This window comes from Scylla paramamosain, unplaced genomic scaffold (genome assembly GCF_035594125.1).
Source record: "Scylla paramamosain isolate STU-SP2022 unplaced genomic scaffold, ASM3559412v1 Contig2, whole genome shotgun sequence".
Taxonomy (NCBI): Eukaryota; Metazoa; Arthropoda; class Malacostraca; order Decapoda; family Portunidae; genus Scylla; species Scylla paramamosain.
In genome coordinates this window covers 4,815,840-4,825,000 of record NW_026973667.1, presented here as the reverse complement: position 1 = coordinate 4,825,000, position 9,161 = coordinate 4,815,840, and the positions used below count along the sequence as shown (strand labels likewise).

General features: G+C 43.4%; 2 protein-coding genes across 3 annotated transcripts in view; both read right to left on the bottom strand.

The window, feature by feature from the left end:
* Positions 1-1,446, bottom strand: part of LOC135095898 (homocysteine S-methyltransferase YbgG-like) — a 7,942-nt gene extending 6,496 nt beyond the window's left edge. Inside the window, exons 1-2 of one of the 2 annotated variants that reach the window (XM_063997040.1) lie at positions 607-1,446; positions 145-336 (exon numbers count right to left, since the gene is read on the bottom strand). In XM_063997040.1, the coding sequence (XP_063853110.1) occupies positions 145-236 (92 nt within the window). In that variant the 5' untranslated portion in view covers positions 237-336; positions 607-1,446. The remainder of the gene's footprint in view (positions 1-144; positions 337-606) is intronic. The other variant, XM_063997041.1, reaches the window with a different exon arrangement.
* A 682-nt stretch (positions 1,447-2,128) lies between these two features.
* LOC135096014 (zinc finger protein OZF-like) lies at positions 2,129-5,991 on the bottom strand. Its single transcript, XM_063997199.1, has 2 exons — positions 4,820-5,991; positions 2,129-4,637 (listed from the first exon to the last, which is right to left on the bottom strand). The coding sequence occupies exon 2, from the start codon at positions 4,555-4,557 to the stop codon at positions 3,037-3,039; it is 1,521 nt and encodes a 506-aa protein (XP_063853269.1). The 5' UTR covers positions 4,558-4,637; positions 4,820-5,991; the 3' UTR covers positions 2,129-3,036.
* Positions 5,992-9,161: the final 3,170 nt, after the last annotated feature.

Here is a 9,161-nt window from a genome sequence, read left to right as displayed (position 1 = left end):
TGTCTCTTTCTTAACTGTTCTTCTCCTTGTCTTCCTCCTCTCTTCTTTCATTGCAGTCATTACTTCTCTCTCTCTCTCTCTCTCTCTCTCTCTCTCTCTCTCTCTATAATAACAATACAAATATCCCCTCTCTCTCTCCTTCACCTTAATACTCCAGTACTGCCGTCAGCACCACTATTGCCGTCCAGTCCCCAAAATCGTAGTGATGCTGAGAGAGACCGGCAGCTTCCACACATGTTAGTAGTAGTAGTAGTAGTGGTAGTAGTGGTAGTGGTGGTGTGTTTGACTGCCACTTCATACTGTACTTGTGGTTGTGGTGGTCTGGTGGAATGTTACCTGTTATTGAATTTTGTTTTATTAAGTTCGTCAGCTGCGCCTCCATTACTTTCCAAAGGCTCTAGTTGGTGTTTTTTGTGGTACTAGTGACTGACTAACATGATTTGTGCATTGCTGATGGGTGAACTTGTCTTAAGAACCCGGTTGGGAGTCTCTGTGGCCTTGGAAAACTTAGTCAGAGCAAAGTGTTTTTAATGGTTTTTGCGGTTCTATGACAGATTAACAAGATTTCTACGTTATTAACAGAGGAAACACTCTTGAGAACCTTACCTGTCAGAATAACACACTCATCACCGCAACAACAAGTTCCTGCCTTGGTGATGTATTTACATGTAGATTTACGTGAGGATGCTGTGGCGAGGGAGAGATCCGATCGGTGGTGGCCATACAAATTATACAATCTTCGCAACGGCACTGTTTTGGTTCCACATTGTGGCGCGAATTTCAAATGTCAAGCACTCCACTGGGAACAATTTTTATTTATTTATTTATTTTTTTTACTTATGAATTTCCAGCCTTCCTGCTAACTAACTTATATAAGGAAAGAGGGGACATATAATAATTAAACACTATGGCTGTCGCGTACACTTGACTATTTGTTTCCGTTATTCTCACTGACATCGTTTCAATGTTGATTTTCTCAGTAACTTCCATTTTTTTTTATTTGCGTGTTTTTTTTTATTTTTTTCGCGGTTTTCTGTCGAGTGCTTCAATGCATTCACTTCACAGACAGAAATTTGGATTACTTTATGCTCACAATCTCCCTTTTTCACCACAACAGAAAGAATATGGGATAGATCATTAAAAATTTAAAGAGTTCATCAGACGCATTAACAAACAATTATCGCCTAAACATGTGGAATTACTCAAGCAATCCAGGAAACAATTACCACACCCACCTATTGTGGCGGCTCACAAAATACTAAACAAAGGCGGTCACTGCCGCGATCCTTGCGGGACAAGCACGTTAAATCACAATCAAAATTAACGTCCGGCACACAGACAACACGGTTGGTGACACGACTGGATGGTGAGGAACACAATGGCATCCTTTCCCTTCCAAGACAAGGACTTGAGGAGGAAAGTCACCACCACGACAATTACACAGAAACTGTTAGCTGCTACACTTGTGTGCTCCGTCACCTGTAGAGAGAGAGAGAGAGAGAGAGAGAGAGAGAGAGAGAGAGAGAGAGAGAGGCAAAGATGGTGCCAGACTTAACATAACCTAACGTGTGAAGGGTGACAAAAAGAAACGGAAACACAGCACTTGAGGCAAGGAGAGAGAAGGGCTGCCTCACTACAATATATTCCTGTAGCTGAGGCCCTATATACTACACCTGGTGAATACACAAAAACTTGAGGCAAGGAGAGAGAGAGGGGCTGCCTCACTACAATATATTCCTGTAGCTGAGGCCCTGTATACTACACCTGGTGAATACACAAACACTTGAGGCAAGGAGAGAGAGGGGCTGCCTCATCTAGACTACGCTGTGCAGTTCTGGTCCCCACATTACAGGAAAGATATAGGTCTATTAGAATCAGTACAGAGGAGAATGACTAAAAGGATACAGGGGATGAGGAGTATTCCTTACGAAGCGAGGTTGAAGCGGTTAAATTTACATTCTCTAGAGAGACGTAGGTTAAGAGGGGACCTGATAGAGGTCTTTAAGTGGTATAAGGGTTATAACAAGGGAGATGTAAGCAAAATTCTTAGGATCAGCAACCAGGGTAGAACAAGAAATAACGGGTTCAAGCTTGAAAAATTTAGGTTTAGGAAGGAGATAGGAAAAAATTGGTTCTCGAATAGAGTGGTAGATGAGTGGAACGGACTCAGTAATCATGTAGTTAGTGCTAGGACACTAGAGAGCTTTAAGAGAAGATTAGACAAGTTTATGGATGGGGATGATAGGTGGAAATAGGTAGGAGTGTTTCATACAGGGACTGCCACGTGTAAGCCTGGTCGCTTCTTGCAGCTTCCCTTATTTCTTATGTTCTTATGTTCTTATGTAATATATTCCTGTAGCTGAGGCCCTATATACTACACCTGGTGAATACACAAAAACTTGAGGCAAGGAGAGAGAGAGGGGCTGCCTCACTACAATATATTCCTGTAGCTGAGGCCCTGTATACTACACCTGGTGAATACACAAACACTTGAGGCAAGGAGAGAGAGGGGCTGCCTCACTACAATATATTCCTGTAGCTGAGGCCCTGTATACTACACCTGGTAAATACACAAACACTTGAGGCAAGGAGAGAGAGGGGCTGCCTCACTACAATATATTCCTGTAGCTGAGGCCCTGCATACTACACCTGGTGAATACACAAACAAAGGTTTACTGCACACACACATTTATTGAAAGTCACACCTGCACTGCCAACAAAACAAATGCTGGGGCCATGACTCCCCCACACCACCACCACCACCACCACACAAAACTACTGGGGCCATGACTCCCCCACACCACCACCACCACCACCACCACCACCACACAAAACTGCTGGGGCCATGACTCCCCCACACCACCACCACCACCACCACACAAAACTGCTGGGGCCATGAATCCCCCACACCACCACCACCACCACCACCACCACCACACAAAACTTCTGGGGCCATGACTCCCTCACAGGAACGGCCACCACCACCACCACCACCACAGGTACAGGTGTGGCCCCATGTGTCCACACACCACCACCTCAGAAGTGGATCTTCACATGCTGGGCAATATCACCCTTTGTCTTGAAACACTTGCCACAAACATCACACTCGAACTCCCTCACCCCAGTGTGTCTGAAGGCGTGTTGATTGAGATGAGAAATGGTGGTAAATTTCTTCCCACACTCATCACACTCATAATTTCTAACACCACTGTGTGTCAGGGTGTGTGAGGTGAGGGAATACTTGTGGATAAATTTCTTCCCACACTCATCACATTCATAATTTCTAACACCACTGTGTGTCAGGGTGTGTGTGGTGAGGGAATATTTGTGGAAAAATTTCTTCCCACACTCATCACACTCATAATTTCTAACACCACTGTGTGTCAGGGTGTGTCTGGTGAGATTAGACTTGTGGGTAAATTTCTTCCCACACTCACCACACTCATAATTTCTAACACCACTGTGTGTCAGGGTGTGTGTGGTGAGGTTAGACTTGTGGGTAAATTTCTTGCCACACTCATCACACTCATAATTTCTAACACCACTGTGTGTCAGGGTGTGTGAGGTGAGGGAATATTTGTGGATAAATTTCTTCCCACACTCATCACACTCATAATTTCTAACACCACTGTGTGTCAGGGTGTGTGTGGTGAGGTAAGACTTATGGGTAAATTTCTTCCCACACTCATCACACTCATAATTTCTAACACCACTGTGTGTCAGGATGTGTGTGGTGAGGTTAGACTTGTGGGTAAATTTCTTCCCACACTCATCACACTCATAATTTCTAACACCACTGTGTGTCAGGGTGTGTGTGTTGAGGTAAGACTTGTGGGTAAATTTCTTCCCACACTCATCACACTTATAATTTTTAACACCACTGTGTGTCAGGGTGTGTGTGTTGAGGGAAGACTTTTGGGTAAATTTCTTGCCACACTCATCACACTCATAATTTCTAACACCACTGTGTGTCAGGGTGTGTGTGGTGAGGTAAGACTTGTGGGTAAATTTCTTCCCACACTCATCACACTCATAATTTCTAACACTACTGTGTGTCAGGGTGTGTGTGTTGAGGGAAGACTTTTGGGTAAATTTCTTCCCACACTCATCACACTCATAATTCTTAACACCACTGTGTGTCAGGGTGTGTCTGGTGAGGTGAGACTTTGTGGTAAATTTCTTGCTACACTCATCACACTCATAACATTTAACCCCACTGTGTGTCAGGGTGTGTGTGGTGAGGTGAGACTTTGTGGTAAATTTCTTGCCAAACTCACCACACTCATAATTTCTAACACCACTGTGTGTCAGGGTGTGGTACTTAAGGCCTTGTCTGGATACAAAAGTTTTGTCACACTGCTGGCACTCAAACTTGCTCTCTCCTCTGTGGACAGAGCTGCCTGCCTCCAGGTGATTCTTGCCACCACACCTGTGCCTCCCCACACCTGAGGCTGGCTGCTGCTGCTGCTGCCACTGTTGCCGCCGCCGCCGGCCGCTCATGCTGCTGCCCGGCCTCACAACCTCCAGCGCAGCACCACCCCCACCAGCACACGCCATGTCCAGTCCTGCAGGGACCCTCGGGGAGGCCAGACAGCTGTCAGTGCCGGGCAAGGAGGCGGCCTGGATGCTTACCTGGTCTGTGGAGCAGGGAAGAGTGGCGGCCATTACAAACTGTACCCACGTCTCAGAAAGAGCCATTTCTGCAAGCACTGACCAACGTGATGCCGTCTTTGTCACTTGTGGGACAGGTCAAGTCACAAACCCTTCAGTAATTGTCAACTACACACACACACACACACACACACACAGACATACTCACAATAGGGGCAAGAATGGTACAGCCTCAGGAGTGAACCAGGGACATCTAAGCACAGTGCAGCACAGCGGTGCACAGGTCTCCCCTCTCTCTCACAGCAAGTGCCTGGAAGAGTGCATCACCTTGGGTCAGTGGTTCTTAACCAATGTGTCACAGCCCAAAGTTGGGTCACCCACCCACACTTCACTGAGTCGTCAAGAACACAAACACATTTTTTCCCCGGTATACTTGTTCAAAATGTTATCACAGTATTAATGCTGTGTACAGAATACTTACTGTTCAAAATGTTATCAGAGTATTAATGCTGTGTACAGAATACTTACTGTTCAAAATGTTATCACTGTATTAATACTGTGTACAGAATACTTACTGTTCAAAATGTTATCACAGTATTAATGCTGTGTACAGAATACTTACTGTTCAAAATGTTATCACAGTATTAATGCTGTGTACAGAATACTTACTGTTCAAAATGTTATCAGAGTATTAATGCTGTGTACAGAATACTTACTGTTCAAAATGTTATCACAGTATTAATGCTGTGTACAGAATACCTAACTCATTAACATCTAAGGCTAACCAAATCATGCATACAGACAATTTAACTGAGGTGGAGGAAAAAAAAAAAATGTCACATTTGCCCCCGGCCTTTCAACATAATTTGAATTTAAATGGAGTGTTTGTGGGAACTGTCATTCCAACAGCAAGGTTAGTGGTGATGGGAATGAATTAAATTTGAGGGTAACAATCCACTGCAACAAGTGGATCCAGCAACGAGGATCCAGATAGAGCAGATTCACCACTCAGGAAAGCGACATCATTCCACTCAACCTCCACCTTACAGGCCTAACCAAACTAGCTAACTTAACCTAACTAAAGTAGCTGACCTAACCTAACCAAACCTAACTTAACCTAACCAAACCTAACTTAACCTAACCTAACCAAGACTAACTTAACCTAACCAAACTAACTTAACCAAACCTAACTTAACTTAACCTAAGTAACCTAACCTGACTAAATTAACCTAAAGTAGCCAAATAAAACTTAACCAAACTAACAACCTGACAAAACTACCTAACCTAACCTAACCAAACATAACTTAACCAAACCTAACCACACAAACCAAACTAACTCAACCTAACCTAACTAAAGTCACCTAACCTAACTGGCAAGGCAGAGAAATGAATAAGAAGTGGTCACCTTGTTTCTCTTCACAAAATGTGGCGGTGCGCTGGAAATAATGGCAGCAACAGACAGACTTCTTCCTCGCACTAACTCAAATATTTCAAATTGAGCGCTTCTCCCTCCTCAGGATGAAGTAAAGCGCTGTCATTGGCTAAATTAATCCCTCATGTTTTAATTGGACAGCAGCTGCATTCTCAAACAAAGGAACCAATCACCGTGAACAATTTCACGCTTGCCAACAGATGTGACATACACACGCACGAACGAACACCCCCTCACCAGGGTAGACCAGTGCCCTTCTCTGATAAGAAGGGTAAGGAAAGCCACGTTAATACTGGGGAAACAGTAAAATACCGTAAGATTTGGCGCACCTGCAGATCCGCGCTGCCCTTACATTCATCTGAAATAACCTCTACCTGTCTATTCATATGTCAAGAAAGGGTAGCCATCCAGGTGAGTCAAGCAGGTGAGTGAGTCCAAACATCTCCCGTCTTTTCCTCTTTCCGCAACTTCCTCCCTCCGTGGGGAAATAAGAAAAGTTTGTTGTCCCGTCCCCCCGTCCCGTCCCGTCCCCTAGAGTACTTATCAGCCAGCCTTCTGCCAGTGACCCTTTATATGTCAGATGTAAACTTGAACACGGCTAGTGAAGGTTAGGCTGAGGCAGGAGCAGATATTCTACACATTAACCAAAATCCAAACACACCAGATCCCCGAAGTTCTCCCTAAACACACCGCTCCCTCCCCTTCTGTTTCTTGTGGTAGTAACAGCGTCCATTCTTGCCATTTTAAGGTGATTTTTGGCCAGACACACTCACCTTAACTTCCTTTCCCTCACTTCTACTAGTAATTTTGATGTGGGCGACGCGTTCATGTGAATTTTGGTGTTTTTTGGTCAATGTTTACACGTGCAACTTCAAACCTTCCTTCAGGACGCCATGAGATTCTGTTAGGCTCGTATAGTTCAGCATTGCCAGATTGTTTTGGCCATATTATCGTACTACACAGGTTGAAATTATTGTACTTCTGGTAAAATTGTCGTACATATGTAATTATTCCAAATATTATGCAAAACTGCCACTTTCCAAATACAGCAGAATTTACGTTACATATATATATATATATATATATATATATAGAGAGAGAGAGAGAGAGAGAGAGAGAGAGAGAGAGAGAGAGAGAGAGAGAGAGAGAGAGAGAGAGAGAGAGAGAGAGAGAGGTGTGATGAAAAACAGGGAACAGTAATTCCATGATGCAACATGTCAAATATTTCGTCGAAACTCACTTTGGTCTCCTTCAGTTGTCCGCGACACAGCCACACTCACACACCACCCCCCCACCTGCTCACTACACACTAGCGGGTAGCAACTTCCCGGCGGCAGCCCAGCGTTGCCAAATTGTTTTGGCCATATTATCGTACTACACAGGTTGAAATTATATATATATATATATATATATATATATATATATATATATATATATATATAGAGAGAGAGAGAGAGAGAGAGAGAGAGAGAGAGAGAGAGAGAGAGAGAGAGAGAGAGAGAGAGAGAGAAATGAAAACAACAACAATGCCCCAGTGTCGCCAACCTCTACAGACGTCTCTGCCCCACACAAGTACTGAAATTACCCTACATTTGCCTTCATTACCCTACGACTGAGGATGAAAAAAACAAATTGTCATAATACTGGCAGGTATTTATTTATATGATGACCGTATGGTATATAACAATTATGACAAAAGTAATTTCATGACCAATTTTGACTCATACCAGAAACAGAAGAAACCACTTTCACATTTCCTTAAGGTTATGGAAATCAACACATAAAAATGATTCAATGACTGTTTTTAACGAATACCAGACACCAAAGAAACTACTTATTCCTTTTCTTAACAAAACAAAAGGGTTTTATTGAGATCTACATATCTTTGAATGCATACATCGATGCATTATGTAGATTGTAGTGTTCAGCACTAATTGGCTTATTTCTGCAATCTTCATTCTTTGCTACCATGCTTGATTTTGTTACTAGAATAGCGTTCAGTAGTTCTGGCCCCATTTTATTTATTTTCTTCGTTTTAGTGTCAGTGAGTATTGAAAAAATCTCAGCATTAGAGTGAGGTAAGATTAGAATCAACTTAGCCAAACATACCTCATCTACATCCTTCACACCAGACAAGAAAACCCAAAACTCAGCATCTGTTTTCTTCTTCAGCTCAGTTATTTTTTCTTCATTAAAATAAACTGGTAATTTTCTCCATTCTTCATCAGCATCATTATTTTGATCTAATAAATGACTATATTTGTTTGAGGAGACTAAGAGAGGGAAGCCTACGTCTACTTTGCAAATCTAGTGCTACTGATGGTTGAACAAATTCTACTTCATGAAAGAAAGGGTCATCTAGTGGCAACCTTTTTTTTATCTCCTTTAGAGCTGACTTATAAAAAGACAAACATCTGGTTCTGAAATCAGTTACATGATCAACTTTAAGGTTTTCTTGTTTGAGTATATCTTCACACTTTATTCCTAGGAAGACTTCAGATACTGGGAGGAGATAATCCAAATTCAGAGGCTCCCGGGCATTACATATCTCCCGGCCATTACATAACTATGGGAATAGACAATTAAAAAAAGTATATTTTCTTAGTATAATTCCTATTCATTTACATAATATACCTTTTTCTGCAAAATACCTACCACGCATATCAAAAAGTTCTAATTACCCTACGTTTTGCTCAGATTCTGTAAAATTCCCCTACCGCCCTACAGACCAGATTTGAGGCTAAATTACCCTACGCGTAGGGTAATTACCCTACGGTTGGCAACACTGGTCCAGGATCCGAGCAGCTTTTCTACTCTCGACCAGCATCAGGACGGATGACCAGCGGGCGGCCAGCGTCACCATTCAGCACCATGATGCATTTCGTCATCATCGCTTTGAGCACCGCCGTCGGGGCCTGTGGGTCCGCAAACAGTGTGGTGTTGGCGCGGCTGAGACTCTGCTACCGACCCCTGTGGCAGGTTGCGGGCTTGGCAGACGAGCTTCATTATACCTCCTGTCCCTGTGCCACTCTCCTGACTCCAGTAACCTGCAACACTACTGCTTGCACTGTCCTGCTGTGGGAGACCTGCTCCCACGTGGACAGCCTCTCCTTGACGT

Bases quoted from the DNA above. Each gene is read 5' to 3' on its own strand.
- LOC135096014 (XM_063997199.1), bottom strand. From the start codon at position 4,557: ATGGCGTGTGCTGGTGGGGGTGGTGCTGCGCTGGAGGTTGTGAGGCCG.